General features: G+C 30.7%; 2 protein-coding genes across 4 annotated transcripts in view; one reads left to right on the forward strand and one right to left on the reverse strand.

The window, feature by feature from the left end:
- The window catches only part of ICA69 (islet cell autoantigen 1-like protein), a 135,035-nt gene extending 119,558 nt beyond the window's left edge, over positions 1-15,477 (forward strand). The window contains exons 10-11 of the mRNA XM_035363685.2: positions 5,868-5,932; positions 6,034-15,477. Coding sequence (XP_035219576.2) covers positions 5,868-5,932; positions 6,034-6,138 — 170 coding nt within the window. The 3' untranslated portion in view covers positions 6,139-15,477. The remainder of the gene's footprint in view (positions 1-5,867; positions 5,933-6,033) is intronic.
- Positions 15,478-15,523: 46 nt separating this feature from the next.
- LOC118189345 (uncharacterized) overlaps positions 15,524-21,915 on the reverse strand; it is a 182,496-nt gene continuing 176,104 nt past the window's right edge. For all 3 annotated transcript variants that reach the window (XM_085809434.1, XM_085809432.1, XM_085809433.1), the window contains 2 exons: positions 16,372-16,494; positions 15,524-15,841 (listed from right to left, as the gene is read on the reverse strand). In XM_085809434.1, the coding sequence (XP_085665560.1) occupies positions 15,825-15,841; positions 16,372-16,494 (140 nt within the window). In that variant the 3' untranslated portion in view covers positions 15,524-15,824. The remainder of the gene's footprint in view (positions 15,842-16,371; positions 16,495-21,915) is intronic.

Raw genomic sequence — 21,915 nt, forward strand, 5'->3', positions numbered from 1 at the left:
GAGTGTTCAGAATTCTCAGAATATGCATCAGTTTTCTCTATAAAATTAATTTCACACTTTTTCCATCTGATTTTTTTTAAAAATATTTCTGGCGTTTTCCTGTTACAAAATTAATAGGCGTAATTTTTCTTCTGGACATTAGACATTGTAACTTGGAAAGTTTAGAAGGATTTGAAAGCAAGATTTATAGACCCACCATTCCAGAAGATTTTAGAAAATTGTGACAAAATGAAAAATGTCTCTATGGTATTAACACGTAATGGATGTATTTTGCAGAAAGTTTGCAATGAATTTCTTACTTTTTGGAGAACATCTGGAAGAACAATGAAAACATAATATTTGAATGCTTTACTTCTGATACTAGAATCTTTTTCTTAACATGCTTATCTTCCCTTTATTTTCTCTACTTTTCACTAGACACAAGTAGGAAAAATATTAAAAATGCTTCTAATCTTATCACATGAAGAGGCATTATAGAAAGGAATTTTTTTATTAACAAAGAAATTGAAAACTGGCAATTTAAAAGATTCATCTAATATGTCTTAATGCATCATACACAGGTCTGACGCTAGGCATTTTCCCACTTGGTGCAATCACATGGAATATTAAACTTATCTCTGTAGATCCTAAATTTTGCTGACTAGTGCCTTTCTAAATTCTGCTTCCAGTGCCTGCTCTAAATTCTAAAAGTTTTGCCGTTTCTACATTTTGTTGCTCGGTGTGTCACTAAATTCTAAAAATTCTGCCACACTAACTCTGTAACCGGCTCTTACCATATATATTTCCTATTTCTCCTGAATGTTCACATTACTAAAGAAATAAAATTAGCAGCTTAGAAACAGTACATACAGAGAAAGAAAATTATTCTTAAAATATATATACAGGTATTATTATGTAAATTACCCAGTTGTTTATAATTTCAGCCTTTACTATAATTTCCCGTTCTATTTCCTCCCCAGAATGCAAATCGCTTAGGCAAATTTTAAACCGAGGTTTTTGGTGTGCAAGACAGAATGTGTTTTTAATCTCCGCTTGCTCGTTGCATTAGTTCCTGCCAGCTCTGATAATTTGCAACTTTTTGTCTTTGCATTATCACTGCTGACATCTGAATTTGTTATGGCGATAGAGTTACTGAGCCAGCTTAAATTAAAATTAAATTTAGTTTTTGACCACTAGCCCACATTTTTTTGTTTGAATTTGATTGTTCTTGTTTAATTACATGACCACAAACTGCAATTGAATTGGTTAGCATAAGAACATGCCTTTAAGTTTTTTTTAAATAAGAGGCTTATTTAAACGTTTATCTGTAGTTACTTTGAGACATAGCGATAACTTGCTTCATGTCTATCGGGAGTTTTTGGACTATTTAACTTTTACCAAATCAATTAAACCCTCATAGGTACATTGTGGAGAGGTTGATAACTTAAAAGATAAAGTATGCAGAAACTAGTCAAAACAATGGTTTGTGTATTCAAACAGATTTTTAATTGTTAGGAAAGATGTTTAAAGAGAAGAAAATTGATATAAATTAAGCCAAAATGTCTGGGAAGGCTTCAAATTAAAAAGATGAATGTTTTGTAGCTAAACAAACATAAATGTTTTGTAGCTTTTAATGTATAATTATCCTAATATCGTTTAAGAATCATGACATAAATTGCATGTATTTTAAAGTGTGAAATTTTATTAGATTGGGATTTTAAGAGGGACTTTTAACAATATTGTTAAAAAATAAGTAAAATTTAATAGTAATCATGTAAATCCATACTGACTAAGGTTTTCTAACTACCTAATTTAATTTATAACTAACTGCTTACTCTTAAAAATTATCTCTGCATAATGAAGTGAGTCGTTGCCTTTCATTATTCCTTAGCGTGGCACAAGGTTTAAACACAAAAATGTAAAAATTCATGTAAAACTTATTCTTAGTATCTAGTGAGACCTAAAATAGTACAAAGCAACTTAGTGTCACCTCTGGTGCTTTAGTGGCTTATTGGAACCTTAAAGTATATTAACTTGGTTACAATCCCTGGAACTCTACGCAGAGCTACGACACTAACCACAACAGACAAAGCCCAGCTAACTTTCAAAACTAGCTAACCGTGCCCACATTAGGCCTCTCAGTTTTGTTCTGATCAGCAGGTCTCTCTCTAGGTAAGGAGCAGCAATGACAACAGCCAGTCTTTTGTTATGAATCATGCTGATTATGATTTTAATGCTCTTTTTAACCAATGCTGCTTGACATGAAGTCTACTTACTATTAACTTTAATATCTACTTACTATTAACTTTAATAACTACTTACTATTAACTATTTAAATCTACTTACTATTAACTTTTTAATCTACTTACTATTAACCTCTAGACTGAGCAAGTATGTGACAAAATTAGACATTAAAAAAAAAATGCTGTTAGTAAAACGTAACTAAAATGTCACTTATCTTCTTTCAAATATGTCCAGTTATTATAAGTGTAAAATATTTAATGATGCTTGAACACAAAACACAAAAATATAAAAATTCATGTAAAACTTATTCTTCGCATCTAGTGAAACTTAAAATAATGAAAAACAACTTATCACCTCTAGTGCTTTAGTGGCTTAATAGAACCTTAAAGTATATTAACCGAATTACAACTCCTGGAGCTCTACACGAAGCTATGACAATAACGGCATCAGACAGAGCTCAGCTAACTTTCAAAACTTACTAACTGTGCCTACGGGTTTGTTCTGATCAGCAGATCTCTCTCTAAGCAAGCAGGAGTGGTGACAACAGCCAGTCTTTTGTTATGAATCATTCTGGTTATGATTTTACTTCTCATTTTAAACTATGATGCTTGACATAAAATCTACCTGCTATTTACTAAACCTCTAGATTGAGCAAGTAATGAGACATAAAAAAAAAAAAAAAAAAAAAAAAAAAAAAAAAAAAATTAACATGAAACTAACTATTAGTAAAATGTAAATAAAATGTTACTTGTCTTCTTTCAAATATACTGAACTATTGCAAGTCTAAAATATTTAATGCCGTTTGATAAATTTCATAAAGTATATTTTATGCTCAAACTAATTAATAATTATGTTAATTAAGTTATGCTTAATAGTAATGCATCCTATTACAGATTTTTTTTTTTCATGATATTACAAAAGTGAAGTTCAAGCACAGACAATATTTTAATTGAATTTATTAATTTGCTATTTGCTCATAGGTCCTTAATTTTTTTCAGTAATGGTCCTTAAAAGTACTTAATTTCCATGTGAAGAAATGTGTATGAACCCTAATTTCACACTCGTGTTTCATAGATTATATAAGCATAAGAGAATATACAGTGAAAATTAATAGCACTGAAGATTAAATTCAGGAGAATTAACATAAAATACACTGCATATAAAATACATGAAATTACAGAAACCTGTAATATCCATTAAATAACCATAAATTTTTAGTTTCAGATGTTCACTTTTGAAAAACTGATAACATTAGTAGCAATCCAGTAATGAATCTCCTTATAGAATGGTGAAAATTTAGCTGGGTGTGAATTACAAAATTTCTATTTAAAATTTGATGATGTATTTAATGCTTTTGTTTTTGGTAGTTTCGGTTCTTTCCATGTTCATGTAATAATTGATTATTCAATTTTCATGGAACTCTCTTTTTTTATAAATTTATGCACTTGATGTTTTTCATCAATGAATGTACATACTTGGAAAGCCATTTTGGCATTCAGTGGGAATTATTCATTTATGCTACAAAATATTCCTTTACCTTGTAGAGACATTAAGTTATTTCTAAGCAGAAAAGATGAAAAATGAGTGATATCCTCGCCAAGACTCGAACCACGGACCTCTTGAATATGCGTCAAGTGTACTGGCCATCACACCAAGAAAGCCTGCTAAAAAGGTGGGACCTTATATAATCCCCCTTTAAAAGCACGACTGGGGATTAGGGGACGCAGTCACCAAATCCTGGTGGCGAAGATCATCATCCAGCACCATTTTGAGTTCGGGCACCACTGTAGAGAAAGCAGAAAAAATGAAAATGGAGCTATGCCCTCGCCGGGACTCGAATCGCAGTCCTCTTGAATACACTCTGAGTGTGCTGGCCATTACACCACGAAGGCATGCTAAGAAGGCAGGAAAAATGCCTTATAACCTTTAAATAGTGAAACAATTTTTTTGTCAAAAAAAGGTAAATGCTGAAAGAGTTTCACTTTTGGAATTCATTCAATATTTCAATGAAACCATATTTTGGTTAATGAAATTTGTTTAGGTGGAGTTTTATTTTAGTTCTTTATTGAAGTGAAATTTTAAATACTATTAAGGTGTTTGAAATGTTATATACTTTTGCCATGTATTCGCTAACGTAATAGAAACCTTGTCAGTTACTAGTTTGGTATGATATGACATTTGACCAGTTAGTGAACTTCAAAATTTCATTGCCAGTGTTTTGTAAATATGACATGGATGCTATGATAGTGAACATATTCTAGTTATAGTGTTTGCACAGAAGAATAACATGTGCATTTCAGCTGGTTGCAGATATTTTATCCATAATAAACAGTATTGATATCTATTTCAACTGCTAAAAGGCTTTATGGATGAGGACTGCATGCTTGAAAGTCTTTTGTCATCTGTCAGATTTGTTGCATACTGAAGCTCGACTTTGTTATGCAAGATAATATATCACTTGAAACACACTGCAGAGGACTGCTGCCACTTGTATCTCAGTAGTGTTTATTGATGAATCTAAGTGCTCTGTATTGTGGCTCATGTTCCATTATTTTCTGAAGTGGAGAATGAACATAATGCAACTTTCTCCAACTTCTAAGAAAGTGTATTTACTGAAGGGGCTCTCTTGGCAAAAGATTCTTTGGGCATATTCCGTTATTTTCTGAAGAAGAGAATCAACACAATGCAACCTGTCCAACTTCTGAGAAAGCATATTTACTGAAGGGGCAAAAGATTCTTTGTGCACTTAAATTAACCTTGGGTATTTACTAATGTAATCTATAAATAATATGACATATCGAGACAATGTCCTTCATAAGCGTCTGAGACCATTTACAGTAACTATGATTTTTTTGTTTAAGGAAAGAAAGTGTTAAGCTTGCATTCACATCAGGGCTTGAATATATTCCAGATTAAAATGTCTTTTAGTTATTTTTGCAATTTGTCTGGCATATATGATTTTTAAAAAACAGTACAATTTTTAAGAAATAGAAAGCATACAGTTACAATAAATTACTGCATTGTCTACAGAAATGCTAAATTTTAATTTTATGTATTATGTAACTTATGAGATATTGCCTAAAGCTGTTTGTTCCTATTTTTGAATGGCAGGTATTACATCCCCCAAAATACAATATTTTTCTTTCAAATTAGTGTCTGTGTTTCAAATGAGTATAGGAGTGAAGATTTGATTAGGATTATAATATTTTGGCAGTTTTTTTTAAGTGAAATTTGACTTTCAGTACTTTTATAAACCAAGAAAGCATCTGTTATTCATCTATGTATTGGTAGTGCAATATGTATCACTATTAATAATTACTTGAAAAAATAAATTGCTATTGATATTGATTCAATAAATAAAATTATTAAGTTTTTGAATTTGTAAGGACTCTAAAGACGTGTTAGAATTTATTCATTCAGTGCATGGCGAATTTTCAGTTTCATCTTAACTTCGAAATTCATCATTTCCACTTGATTCTCTCCAGTGCTAAAATGGCTTGTTTTAGATATGTGGGTGTTTGAGCTGTAAGGCAGTGCCATTTGCTATTGCAAGAGCTTGCACATATGAATTAAAAGGCTCAAGTCTTCATTGTGAATGTTTTGTTTGGATTTTTTAAGTATTTTTACAGATGCTTTATCTGCAGGTCCTGCAATCCCATCATCTGAGGCGGCTAAAAGTGTTGAACGGGGCCCAATTGAAAAGAATAAGGTGAGTTCCTTTTTACTTTTAACTGTATACTTTAAGTATAAATATGATAATGCTGTAAGAAAATATTTAGATTTTATGTCTGTTTTCTTTTTTAATTTCAGGCAAAACAAGATATGTCTAGTTGGTATAACTTGTTCGCTGATTTGGATCCCTTGGCTAACCCGGATTTAATTGGAAAAAAGCAAGTAGATGAAATAAATTGTTAATTGTTGTAAAGTTCAATTATTTTTATTTTACATATTATACAAGAAACAATGTATGTATTCATATTTAGTATAATTTTAGGCTAGTCATTTATCTTTATACTTTCAGAAAATAGTCCACACTTCCTTATGATTAAAAAAAGGGGGAGAGAAGTGTTTAAATCCATGTATTTCCAACCTAAAAATATTTTGTTTTGGGTTTCTTTCAAAAGCTTAACTACAAGTTAACTAAATTGGATTTCAGTTATATAATTAATAATAAAAATTATAAATTTTAGTATTGTTAGGTATATTTTCTATAAATACATTGAAATAGTGTTGTCAGCTCTTTATTGCAAGTCATCTGTTCTACTTTTTACTTTTTCTTAGTAATGTATTATTTTTTATGTATATTTATGCAGTGCTCTGTTTTAATTGAAAATCAAAAATACTATATTAAGAGCCTGCATAATTACATGAATTATAGTGTATTGCTTCATTTTATTAATCCCAACATGTAGGGGCATGTGTATTTTAAGACTGTTTTTGAATATATGAATTTTGTTGTATTGTTGTAAAGGAAAACAGTATTTTCATTTTTCTGTGTCTAGTCAGATACTCTTAATTCAAAACACTATACATAAAATAAACTTGTAAATATTTCTGTAACTTTATTTGCATCTAGTCTTTTTTTTTTAAAAAAATTGTGTATATTTTGGTGAAAGGTGGTATGCAGAATTTTCTTTTCCAACAAACTACTTTATGTCTTTGAAAACAAAAATTATATAAACATTCTAAATGTCAGACAATTTATTGAAAAAATGATCTTGAGTGAAAAAGATTTGTTCTCGAGATGTTATAGTTTCTCTTAATAACAGTGTTAAATGTATAGTTGATATGCATACTCTAAAATTCCTGCATGTAGCAGAATGTAAGTTCATTTCGTTACTTGCCGGAATATAGAGATTTTCACATATTTTAATATAATTTTACTTACATACATAAACTGAGATTTACATATCGCATATGTTAATAACTGCTGATGAAGGTGTAAGAACTATGAAAATTGTTTTCTGAACTTAAAATCAGTGCACATCTGACTTCTGGAATCAACACCAGTCTAAGTCTAAATTTAACTCCTTACATACAAATAATTAATTTTTAATGATTCATCATGTTCTTGGAATAAACTTAACTTTCATCAGAATACTTCGTGAAATTCATGTGCCAGTTATTTACTGCTATATAGGACTTTATTGATTATGTGAAATTTTTCTCAATGTGCAGTCTTCTTTGCATTTATTAAATATTTTAATGAATTTTAAAATTGTCAAATATTAAAAATTACATGTAAAAAATTCTCTATCTTTGGTAGATATATATTAATTTTTATTGTATTTGAAATATGAAATATATGTAAACACCACGAAAATCATGAATGCTGTTGGGAAATAATTCTGATACAAAGTATTTACTTTACAAGAACTGCAGTATTTTTCAGCAGTGTAAAATGTACAAATTAGCATAAGCTTTTCTGTCATTTGCATGTAAGATTGTGTTTTTGAATTGTCTTAACACTGTTTGGTTTCATTAGGTTATTCTGCATTGTGTATAAATATATATATATATATATATACCTATGAACTGTTGAAATATTTAGGTGTTCTAATAATTAATCATACTTCTTAAAAGGTTTTAGAGGTAGATTTGTTTTTTTATTATTTTTTGCATTTATACTTTTTATTTCTGTGAGTGTATAAAAAATTTTTGGATATTTTTATGCTTTTAGAAAAAAAAATGGTTTTTATGTTTCTTGGACATAATCACATCACGGTGAGCAAAATGTTTTTCTTAATCTTGTATGTTATTTAATCATGAGCTTTTTGCACACACACACACACACACATATATATATTAGTAATATACCAAGTATTTCCATGCATTAAGCTGCTGAAAAATGATCAGTAAAGACATAAAATAAGAAATTTAGAACCAATGTTACAAAGACCAGAATTTCAAATTTTGATTTTTGTGTAAAATTGGTTACATACATATGTACATATGCACACACATATACATGTATATGCACATACAGCTAGGGTGCATCCAAAAGCATTATACTCAGGTAAGAAAAATATGTCAGTAGCCTCTGAAATAAGAAACTGCTAATTTTGTATTAGTAATGTTTAGCTATAACTCTAGCCTTCACACTTGTTGTATTATCAGAGCGATATAGAATAATCATAGACGAATTTTGTTGGAGGTCAACGTCAGAAGTTTTTTCTTTCCTTTCCCAAGGTTCAAATTAAAATAAAATGGTGTTCCACAAGTTTAAAAAAAATTTGCACATATTACCTAGCAACAGAGAGCTTCACACTTTGAAAGAAAATTCTGTGAAAATAATTTTTGTTCTGAGAGAAGTTTTTACTAGCTAATACATGGATTTTAAACATGGAATTTTGGGAACAGACCACAAAATATGATGAAATTCAGTGGTTTTGATTATTGAACATGATGTATTATGAAATACTTGACCACGTTTTGTGAGTTATAAGTTCACCAGCGATCGAGCAGTAAAGTCATTGAACACTGGTAGTTCAACTCAGGTTCAAATCCTGGCAATTGAGCTGGCTGCATGAATATTTTCATGGTTTTCCCCACATGTAATATGAGTTTGAGCCATTTTCCCTTGGAAAGTCTGATCACAAAAGCATCCCTACCCATAAGCAGGTAGCGTTTGCTATAGGCAAACTAATCTGCTAGTTACAGAATAAATGTTCTTTCCATATCTTTACATTAAAGTTTTTTTGAAAGAATAATTCCAGTGTAAGTTTCTTTACATAACTCTGTGTATGCAAATGTGTGAATGCACATATATGTACATATTATACTGTGTGTGTATATGTATATTCAACTTAAAAGTAATTGTTCACAAATTTTTTTCATGCATTAGCATATTCGGTTTTTATTACTTTTTATTGGCATTTACAGTTGATAAGAAGAATATCAGGTGAACACTAATTGATTTTAATGTTTGTCACGCTTTTTTTTTTTTTTTTTCTTAAAGTTGATTTTCATGTGAAATATTATGCATGAGTTTTTAAGATGAACCAAAAGTTCCTAATGCAGTCTTAAAGCATTAAGTTGGTTAAATCAGTAGCATTTAATTTCTTTTGCCTGCTTTTTGTTCATTTCTTCTGTTAAATATGATTTAGGAAAACAGATATTTATGATTCTGTCTTTCCCTTTTCTGCCATATTTTTATGCATTGTAACAACAATAAGAGGAATGTGCCAAAATTTTAGCCTTAACTGGGCATTATCAAAACATGAATAAAAGTGTTATACTACTTTCTGATTTTACTGAAATCAGTAGTGTATATGAATGTAAATGTGTAATAAAGATAAGGTGAAATATTTTAAATTTTCGTACTAATTACTGTATTCAGAACCATTGGTAAATTTTTAATGTGTTCGTTACTGTCAAAGTGAGGTTATGTGGCATTGTCTTCAATGCCTGGGTATTCTGTATATTGTAGGATTGTGTAGAATGCCCGTGTATTCTATACACAGCAAACATTATATACATTACCTGAGTTTTATAGAAATTCTTTATAATCATATTAAAATTTATAGCATAATTATTCTCTTTTAAACTCATGCAAATGTATTTTGTATTTATAAATTTCTTTTACATTTCAGTTTTATAAGTATTCAAAACTGAAAGTTTTTAATGTGTTAAACTTTCATTTCATTTTAAATCTATGTGAATAAATATTTCCGTATAGCAAATTGGTGTTAATAGTTTTTAGATCCTCAAATCCATAAATTAATTTTTTTTTCTTTTTTTTTTGTAAGATCCGTATTTTTTACTGTCAGAGAAAGCCTGGTGAAGCTCATAGCACAAAACGGAAGTATTTCATGTCATAAAAATTATGACTTAAAAGATTTCATTGACAAATGTATAGCAATCATGTGATAACAAAGTTCAAGTAACAGGTTTGGGTGACCTGAAAATGAATTGCAGTTAGCATTCAAAGTATTTTAATACATCAACTGATGCTGTTGGTCAAAATTGTGGTAGAGTTTAGGGAGATAGCTATCATTTACTTAACCCTTATTAAATGAGCTATCCTAGTCTTCTGCTTTCTTTGGCATCATAACTTGCTTGCTTTTTCATTCAGTGATCATCGTAATTCAGTATTATTTTAAAACTGGAAATACTAAAATTGCTTTTCTCTTGCACAGTGCTACATTTTAAAATTTAAGTAGAAGAATTGAGGACATTAGGCTGTGTGTTTTCTGATAATTTTCTTTTAGAGCAATAAATGCTTGTTTATTATTTTTTTTATATTGGATATAAAGTGTTCATTTTTGTAGCAATATGTTCATTGTGATGTTTACTTATAAAGATATATTATAAGTGGTTTTGAGAAAAATATGTTGGTCATAATTTAATCTGTAGAGTGTATGTATGCCTATGCGTTTATAGATGTCAAATAATTTATCTGATATGCAATTTTTTCATACTGTAATTTATCATTGAATGAAAATATGTTTAGCATATATGTCATCTTGTGTAATGAAGCATATGTAATTATAAAAGGTTATGGGAAATGATTTCTGTTATGAAATTTGCATTGTATGTGCACTGTAATTGTTTGAATAGCATGTAATAATCATTGTTCATATAACTTATTTCTTTACTGTCCAGACAGCATGCTAATCCATTTTTAGATTAAAAATTATTTATAATATGCTGGTTTTTCTAACTGCATATTATTGAAAACAAAATGTGTTTAGCTTATAAAAATGTTTTAAGTGACATATGTTTATAAAACATTTTGGGAAAAAGGGTTTCGTTATAAAATTTGCCTTGCATATGCATCATAATTGTGTGAAATAGCTGTTGACATCATTGTAAATTATTTTTACTTTGTTCTAACTGTAGTTAACGTCTTATGTGCTTTAAATATCAAAATAATCTGTCATGTTTTTAATGAAATGAGATAAAAACTTTGTTTGTAGTGTTTTATAAAATGTGTTTGAGCTATATTTTGTACTAAAAGTTTATACTAAAACTTCGATGTAGCAAGATGCAAATAGGATTATTTAAAATATATTGAATTATACATTTACTTTTTAGTCAGATTAATCTAGTTATAAAAGGATATTCTACATTTCATTTTATGTAGTCTTAACCCCTTAACTGCAGTGGAAAACGCACAGGATTCATTTCCCAGTGCCATGGTTTTGACACAGGTGCGCATAGTTATGCGATCTATTAGGGGAAAAATAAGTGCAAGTTTTACTTTCTAAAATCTGTTTACTTTCACAAAATAAAGAATAAAAGAAAAAAATGAGTGCACAAAATTTAATGTTTAGAGCAAAAGTATAATAAAAAGATGTAGTATAATAAAAATGATGTTTTTATAATAAAAAAGATCCCTAAAATATAGTTTCGATCAATTTATTTTTAGACCAGTAAAGTGAAATACGAGGTTTCAGTGTTATACCTTGTGAAATCAGTATGCCTAAAAAAACATATATTTCTTCTGAACTGGTTGAATGCCACGATTTTGTTCTTGATTTTTTTGTTTGTAAGCTTTTGGTTCATATACTCATCTACAAAACAGTTAGTTTCAATAACAATATGAAGCACGAGCAGTTCAAAAAAGATAAATGGGTTTGAAACATCCCTTATATCTTTCGTTATTCCTGGAACCTACTAATTAAAAAAAAATACATTTTACTTAAAGAACTCCAGCCAATACCACACAGTCATTACTTTTACCGCTTTAGACACATTCCAATTTCTCCCCACACTTCTCTGAAATAGTATCCTCCTTCGCATACTTTGTCAAGGTCATTGTGGTGTTGCATTCCAAAGCTTTGCAATTTTACGGGTAGCAGCTCAAAGCAAATGATAGTGTTTTCGAAGGGTGTATATATACGCCCGGGGCAGTTAACGCATCAACTGAGCAAAGCGTAAATATACGCCGGCGGCAGTTAAGGGGTTAAATTGAATTTTCTTTATAATCATAAATTTGTTTAAAACTTTCTAAATATGAATTCTTGAGTTTAGGCTTTTACCTATTTCTTGAATAACTTTTTAAATTTTCTGTTAGAGATAATAATGAATAAATTTTTAAAAGAAATATTTTGAACTCTGCTAAGAATGGAGTTAATTGGCATTGCGAGAAATCTTTCTTAATTTTGATGTTCATTTCTCTGATAGTTTATTGAGCCTAAAAGTTCACATAAAAAAATTTAAGTGTTAGTGTGCTATATAAGTGTGTAAAATGAAAACTACTTAAATGTATTAAAAGGAGATTTTCAAAACAATTATGTCTGATTATAAGTTAATGTATTTTAAGTCAAATATAATTCTTTATACTTGGTCACTAAATAAATAAGTGTTATAACTTTTTCATTATTATTATCAAAAATTTATGGAACATAAGGTACTTATTTGCTGCCATCTTACAGCAGGTATAAACAGCTTTCTCCCATTAATTTAAAAGAATATGGTATAAGTAAGTAATTTCACGCATTAGGGAAAATGTAATTGACTTAAAGATTTAGAGGTTCAAGAGAGAGATTAAAGTTTCAGTATAACAAATTGTATATCTCTTGCTCATATTGGCAGTGTATTACAGAAACAGTCAGGATATTCCTTTAAAGAATTTTCTTTATTAACTTCATAAAAACTGTTATAAATATAAATACATATTCATATATAGAGTCTTGTTTGATTTTATGGTGGGGAGGTAAGATACCAGTAAACATTGAAAATAATTAGAAATTTGGGTTGATTATCAGATTTTGCATGTGTATCACCCTCAAATCATGGTACTTCTGAAAGTAAGTAGTTTAGGTGTACATAGTGAATAAATATATTCATTGTACTCTGCTTTCTGTGCTTCTAAATTTTATTTTGCTACAGAATAATATTCATTATAAATACCACCTGCAAAATCAAGTCTGTTTGCTTATAGAAACATACCTAATTTTGAATGCTTTTGATAAAATTTTCACAACAAACCTCCATCGTATGTATTCTGTGCATTAATATTATATGATTGCTTTTTGTATTGTATAAAGAAGTTTGTATAACTTTTATGACGTATATATTCAGTCAAAATTATTCCAGGTGTAATTGCATTGTGTGTCAGTAGTCAAAATTGCCAAATAATTATTATCCAACTTTGTTATGCAGCCTACCATTTTTTCCTAGGCGTTCAGGTGTGTTATGCTCCTCAACTGGTCTGCTATTTACGTTGAAGCTACCAGGTATATAAATTCTGATTCTGCTGTATTCAACCCACCAGCAGCTGAGCAGTAAAATCACTGAACACTGGTAGTTCCAACTTGGGTTTGACTCGAGGCGAACGGCCCGTTCCTGCTTTCATGATTTTTCTCATGTGTGACATGTATACAAACCAGTTTCCCTTAGAAAGTCTCCAGAGGTTACCTTTCCCCTTAGATAGCCATAGTATACTTTGCCATAATCAACTAAACCAAATCAAACCATTCTGTTGTATTCCTTTTTCTGAGAAGTACAGGAATACATTGCATTTATGAAGTAACTTGTTCACAGCAATAATTTATAAAATGGAAGTTTAAAAAGTGAAATAATTATTAATTCGAATTTTGCCTTATAAATGGGAGAAGTTTGGAAACTGGATGCTTTTGAATGAACATTTTTCATTGGGTGGTAAATTTTAAATTTAAAAAAAATCAACTCAATTTGTATTTCATAACAGATGAATCCATATATTTCTGTGATTTTGTAAAAAGAAAGTTTGTAAAATGAAGTGCCCCTCATTGATAGAATTATAACGATTTCAATAAAGTGTAACTGAGAATAGTTTTATGGTTACATATGTTTGTTATATTTGCAAATTAAAGTGGTTCATCCAATATACAAATGTACTATGACAAAGTTCAAGGATTTTGAAATCATGTAGAGAGGTACTTTTCCATACAAGAATAGTAAGCCGTTGAATATTATATTGTAAACTATATATAGAATTGATCATAAATGGAACTAGAGGGTTAAAATGTGATGAGACATTTTAGATGAAGGTTCTGGCTTGAATTTGGAAGAGTGAAATTTCATTGAGAAGGGGAGGCAACAGAGGGGTTATTTTTGACGAAATCTCTTGTTTCCTCTTTATTTTGATTTTTATCTTATTTTTTCCTTATTCTTAGTAGTTTAATCCTGAAATTACATCATTTCATCCTCTTTTAATAAATTTGAAATATTTGCATGTGTTTAAAGTGTGCTTTCCAAAAGCTTTGTAATTATTTTCTCCTTTTATTATATCGATATTAAAACCATAGATTTAGATAACTATTAAATATTTATATATATTCACATTGAATAATTAGAATAAAGTTCATGCTTCTTAAACTGATTTTTATGTTCCTTGCAGAATATTTTTATAATACTTCCGGGCATAGATCCATTTCTCCAAGTGTACTTTTATGTATTGAAGTAAACTGATATTACTTCAGACTTAATTTGTGCTTTGTGAAGTTCCTTAACTGATGCCACTAATTTTATATTTCTTATTTGTATTTGTAAACCTTTTTCAGAACACTTTTTATGTATATGATTCAGTATTTGTCTTAGTTTAGAAAGTTTGTTTACATTACTTTTTTCAAAGGAAAGAGAAGAACGTTACTATATTTGTTGTAGAATGTTCTCAAAATTCTATGGTTTTGGATAGTCAGAATATTTTGTACTAAATTTCCCTTGTGTTGAAGGTATTCAAAAAATGAGCATATTCTATTGAAATCTCAGAATTTTCTCTCTACCATGTTATCTAATATAATGAACTGTGTTATGAAGTTGCTATGCTTTTTTTGTTTGGAGGGGGGCTAGGGTAATATCCTGGGTATACATACTAAAAAAATGTATCAAAATTTTACAAATTGCACGACAAAACATAGTAGCCAAAATTGATTTGAAAATAATTTTAAAAAGTTGTAAATTTTCTGTTCTTTTAAATTGCTTTTGTACTGTAATTTCTGATGGTAATTTTGTATGTTAATATTTATTCTTTATATTCTTCTATATAATCAAATCTATTTGAATTTGCAAATCTCAAAAGTATGAAGTATTTATAACTTGTGAAAAGAACTCGTTAAATAATGCAAACTCATAATTTTTTACATTGCAGTATATTGCAGATGTTACATTTACTTTTGTTCCAGTTTCCATGTTTGTAACACATTTGTAAATTGCAACAGTTCTCTTCAGACTGTACAAGTATAGATTTATGAAATGTGTTAATATTTTATAATAAAGTTAATGATTATTTTTAACTTGTAATAAATAAAACAAACTTTCATTTAAGTAACTTGTATTATGCCTTCATTTTATAGAATTCTGAAAATAGTCATTTTTGTTAAAATATTTTTTATTAGTATAAGTTGCATAAAGATACATTAAATTGGCACAGTGGTACATGAAATTTCATAATTTATAATAAACATGAGGCACAAATCTCCACAATGAAATATTTTGGCTATTTACAGTATTGAAACTTCATATACAATTCCAACAGTCAAGTTATCATTTAAGACATTACACCATTATAAATGAAAAGGTTAAATAGGAACACTAAGAAAATAAATTATCTTTTACTGAACGTCATAAAATAACTTAAAAGGAACATAAAGTAAAAATTCACACTTTCCATATTATGGCTTCTGGCAGTCTGAAAATAAGAAAAACAAAGTACGTGTATTAGGCTGTGCTTTTTATAATAATAGACTCTATAAATTATAAAAATATGGAGTATAAATTAAAAATATGACATATTACATATTTGAGTTTCATTCATTTAAATAATTTAATTTTTAAAGTTTCTTGTCAGTAGCAGAAGATTCGCCCAGTAGTACATTGTTTGTTACATCTGGAATGTTCTCAATTTACTTCAGCAATACCTTGCTAATGATTGTACAATTCAAATTCAAGTTTATTGTGTAGTTTGTTTTCAGAACCAGGTTACTTGTTTAAAGTTAATTTTTAGTATAACTAAATGAAGAGTGTTATAGTATATGGAACATTGTTTGAAAAAAAACGCCACTGTTAAGGGAAAATATTTCTTTTGCTTTATCTTTGACATGAGTTTTATAATTGTCTTACAGGATTAAAAAGAGTCATGTGAATTAATATTGTAACTAAAACAGGAGAAGTTGTTAGGAGGTTAAGAATGGGGATGGTATTTATTGAGTTGAGACTTACAACAGACTTCACAATTGGTTTCATCACTATTATCTCCACACCCGTCTACTCCACTGCATAGTACAGCTGTTGATCTACATCGATGATTACTACAGTAATGGCTGAGCATTGGACATTCATTACCTGTAAATTTGAAATTATTTTGATATTCTAATATTGGGAAATAGTACATTTTACAGTAAATCTCATAAATTTCATTTTACAATTGAGTATCATATAGCTGATATATTATTAATTGCATATGAGTTTGTAATGGATTGCATACATATAGAACTGATGGTAGCTTGACAAAATTTATTTTTCCCAAAGAAGTACTTTATAATTCTGGAACTTTTCACAGAATTGATCATGTAGCTCTTCTCAGTATGACAGAGCATAATCAGTAATTACCACTTCAAACTAAGAACATTAAAAACAAAACAAAATAAAAACTAAGTGCATCAGTTCAAGAGTGAACTCTGAATATTCTCAGTACTCTGAACTAACTCAACTAATGTTCTCTTCCTTCTTCCATAGTTTTCCGCAGGCTGCCAAGAAATTTCTAGAAATTGCTGGATGGCATAGACCAGGGATTCTTAAACTGTGGGTCACCAAAATTTTAGCAGTTTTGTTATTTCTTTAACTTATACTATTTTTACACAATGTATCTGAAAATAAATATACGGACAAAGAAAAAAACGAAAACGTTTTGACGCATTCTTTTTATAATATAAATTTTCATTGTCCTTGCTTTGCACGTGACACTGTCATTTCCTCTGTTACTTATTTAAAATTTTCGCATTGTTCTATGTCTTAAAATTAGAAATTAAATTTATTGACTTAAAACTGCAATAGTATACAGTCAAAAGTCTTTAATCCGGACTCGTTTGGACTTCGGTGATTCCGGATTATAGATCATCAGTTTAAATCTGCTAAGATGGCATGCAGAAATTATAAAATTAAAAATATGAAACCGTAATTTATGAAATAAAGAGCAATTATGATTTAAAGGGTTTCAAAATTTACAAAAAAAAAAAAGCTTATTATTTGTTTACTTTATTAAACATTTCTTTCAACTCGTGCATGCGCAAAGCATACATTACGCATAGTCGAAATTAGAAAATTGCAGCCAGAAAACTATTTGATGTGTATTCGTGCAGAAAGTTTGTAGCTTTGAGGTCCGGCTTGAAGACTTTTGACTGTACTACAGTACAAGTGAAAACATTGAGAGTTTCACTCACGCGTGTGTCGGGTTTGCACAATACTTCTGGAGTCTCACAAAATTTTTGTAGATAATATAATGGGATCTTAGGGGTCGCAAAAAAATCTCGGTGATAAAGAGGGGTCGTGAATGAAAAAGTTTAAGAAACCCTAGCATAGACATTTAGTTACATAGGTTACAGTTACAGAATATGGTTACAGTTATGTATAGATCAGACCAATTGTAGTTATATAGGGATTGGACCAAATGGTCATCAAGTTTTGTGACTTTTGGCGATTTTTTGCCAAATTTTGCTGCAAAAATTAGCTGCCGAGGCAGTTACCAACTTGGTATGAGCTAGCTATTTACCTCAATGTTTAATGAACTTGCCCTTGTAATCATACTTTTCCTGTGGAGTTTCACTTTCTTGAGACTTTTCACGTTACCTTATACAAGAGCTACTGCAATATACATATAGTTTTACAAAAATTATTTACATATATACAAAATTTTTAACAATGTATGTTTGTGTCCATGTATGTGTTTTAGCTATGCATATGTACTTTAAAAGTATTAATACTTTTTTTTTTTTTTTTTTTTTTTTTTTTTATGATAAGTTGAGAATAGGTTCTGTAAGTATATAAGTTTAAGGGTAATGTTTTCTATCTCAGGAAAGGGGTTGCATGTAAAACAAAAAAATATTGTTAAAGCAATAAATATCGGAAAATATTGATCTTTTGCTTCTTGTTGAATAATAAATTGGAGATAAAAATCTTGTTTTCCTCAATTTAGATAAGACCAGCTCAGGTATTTTACAAACACACTGAACTCTTTCACAACAACCATCTTTAAATTTGGTTAGTATATTTGAGAGCATAAATAAGTACTGTTATTGAGCATGACTTCCGTAATAAGATCACCTCTTTAGAACACCAAAATCGTAAGGAACTGCAGTTGGTTATCTTAGAGTTTGTATAACATATTTAAATTAGCAACATAAAAAGCAGTTTCCCAAATGAAACTTTTTTCTTACACTATGAAATAATTTCTTCTAAAAATTTGAATTTTTTAGGAGAATCTTTATAATCTTTAAATGTATGGGATGTTTTTACAAAAGTGCTTACAAACATTGCATATGGCATGCAAAATGTTTTGGGAAACTTCCAGATCACTTTCTGTTTTTGTGATAGAGGTGATCGAAAGTATTTTATTTTCTCCTAAATAATTTTGTTGCTGCTGTCCTAAATATACTCATGACTGAATTTTCCTTGGAAAGTGTGAGTTCAAGCATGTTACAGAACAGTTCGTCAAGCATTTTCTCAAAAATTTGGAAAAATGTCTACAACATAAAGTGCAGTGATTGTGTTATGTGTGGTGTTCTATGTGTTGTGTGTGGAAACTACACAGCGAGATTCCTCGCTTGGAATACATAAAAAATGCCCCAAAACTGTACCGGTACGATCCATAGTTTTGGAGGTAAATGCAAATGGAAAATATCACTGCAAGAAAAAAAAAAAAAAAACTTGGAAACATGAGCGTTCGTATTTGCATATGTCTACATAAGTAGATGTTAAAAATCTCCACCGCGCATCTTATAGACTTCATTTGCTATGGATCTGTTCGTCTTGAATTCTGGTGAGTTAATTATGCCATCTAACATTTGGTTGGTTTAAACGACGGCAGTTATCATGAACAAGAATGAGGCACATTTAAATTCGGTCCCCATACCAACCATTGAATTACTTAAAAAGAAAATTAAAGAATTGAGTCTTCAAAAATTCCTCATTTCCACGATAGTACACTGACTACCAATAAGTATTTGGACACCTGTGATAGAAAAGAAAAACTAACTTTATTCAAAATCAATAGTTGGTAGGACCTCCACGAGAGATAATTACAGCGTGGACCCTCCGGGGCATACTTTCCACAAGTCTTTGTATGACAGCTAGTGGTATTTTCTTCCTCTCGGCTTGGAGAAGACATTTTTTTTTTGATTTTGCACGGGTAGTGCACCCCTGAATTCGGCGATGCAACTCGTCCCAAAGGTTCTCGATAGGGTTCAGGTCTGGACTCTGGCCAGGCCAGTCCATTCGATGAACTCCTTTGTCACCATACCAAGCCTTGGTTAACGTCGGAACATGACAACTGGCATTGTCGTCCTGAAAGTAACAGGGGTCCAACCCATAAAACTGCCACAACGTAGGAAGCACATTGTCATCCAAAATAGTGCAGTAGGCATCGGAGTTGAGCTTACAATGAATGGGGACTAAGGGTCCCAGCCCATACCAGGAGAAACACCCCCAGACCATAATTCCACCTTTGCCGAACTTGACTGTTGGCACAATGCATTCAGGCAGGAGACGTTCTCCAAGTAGACGCCAGACCCAGACCCTGCCATCCGAACGGTAAAGGGTGAACCTTGATTCGTCACTCCAAAGAACCCGTTTTCACTGATCTACGGTCCAATTTCGATGTGCTTTGCACCACATTAACCGAGCAGCGCAGTTGAACTTTGTGATCAAAGGCTTATGGGCAGCAGCACGACCATGAAAACCAAGCAGATGTGCTTCTTTACGGATGGTATTCATTGAAACAATACTCCCATCGGCCACATTTGTGATACCCGATAATTATACCTTTCTCGAAATCAGAGAGCTCCGAACTGCGAGGCATCTTGCATGCGACTAAAGCCGATGCTGTTTTCTACACGATATATTCCGGTGGAGTCAGTGGTGTACCTTGGGACCGCAGATATCGTCATTTGCATAGGTGTCCAAATACTTATTGGTAGTCAGTGTACAAAATGGTCCAGAAGACACTCCTCTATGCCGTGCAGAACGAAACATTGAAATTTAACATGAAATTGATAATTTAAACTTTTGATGGAAGAACTCAAAAAGAAATCTAACCCACCAACACAAACAGAAAAAGGGAAATCGTTTGGTCGATTAGGTTGATACAACTGCTCCTTCATCTAAAACAATTAAAAAACACACAGTCACTAACAACGAGGGCTTTACTTCTCCTCGTAACTCAGTTATACGTCCTTTGCAAGACAAAGAACAAAATGAGCCTACTCAATCAAATAAATTCTCTAATTTAAACGACGACTAAATCAGAATCCTCAGAACAAAACAAAAAAAAAAAAAAAAAAAAAAAAAAAAACTCATATTTCCCCAATAGTTCTTGTTAATTTCACCGGGGGCTGGGATGCTCTTAAAGAATAAATTATTTCATTTTAAGCTAAATTTTAGCTTAATTACGAACTTTAACTGAATTCGGCTAACATCGAACTCAAGCAATCAGGTGTCCCCTAAAGATCACATGACTTCTCCTCTGACTGTCTCGACGCCAACGTATCGTTTGACGAGTTATATCTACAAAGTCTGGATTTAACTAAATTCATGAGCTTTCATAATTATTGTTCGCCTCTTGCGATGATGTACTAATGTACATCTTTAAATTTTTAAACCAAGCACATGTCTAAATGGTAATAATTTTCAGGATACTGGTTAAAACTCTTAGTAGTTAATACCAAAAGTAAAGATGCGAACCAGGATCCACCGCGCATATCGAGGCATGTATATGCTCACTGTGGAATGGCTTACTGCATAAGTTGCAGCAGCGTGTTCCTCACTAAAGTACACGCAGCATGAAGAACAACAAAAGTTACTTTCTATTGTAACTGTATATCTTAATGGACCAATTCATTATTGAGATGGCCCCATAAGAAGAAAATCCAAAGGTTTCAGATCTGGCGATTATGGCTGCCACAGTGGAACCTTTACGTCCAATCCATCTACCTGGGCATTCCGTATCCAGCCAATAACGTGCAGGAGTGCTGAAACGTGGTAGAGCTTCATCATGCTGAAAGCACAGGCAATGTGACGGGTATGATGTTATACTTTTCTTTCGCATTTATCTCGAAAACTCTGGTGTCATACAAATACAGTTATTTGCGCATTTTTTATGCATTATAAGCGAGGAATTTGGCTGTGCACCCATTAGTGGCTGAGTAGATAAAACCAAAAATTCGATTATGTGGTTGAAAAATCTATCTGCAGGGAGGTATCATAGTTTTCCCTATGCTTAACATCAGTATGAGCTACTCTCTATTAGGAAGTCCGCCACGAAGGCATCTCTCTTGTTAGGTAACCAAACCTTTCACTGCGTTTGTACCAGAAGATCAGCGCTGTAGGAATGTTTTATATTGCGATCGATTATTGTTTTTTAATGACATGCGCTATTGTTTTAAGGTATATTTAGAACAGTTATATAACTTTCTCTTTGAATGTTTTTTCAAATTGCATACCTGATTTATGTAACTAGCAGCATAAATTTATTTAAACGCGACATTTAAAAAA

The sequence above is a fragment of the Stegodyphus dumicola genome, chromosome X2 (assembly GCF_044657685.1).
Source record: "Stegodyphus dumicola isolate Sdum_Otavi_A_Nest chromosome X2, ASM4465768v1".
Classification (NCBI taxonomy): domain Eukaryota; kingdom Metazoa; phylum Arthropoda; class Arachnida; order Araneae; family Eresidae; genus Stegodyphus; species Stegodyphus dumicola.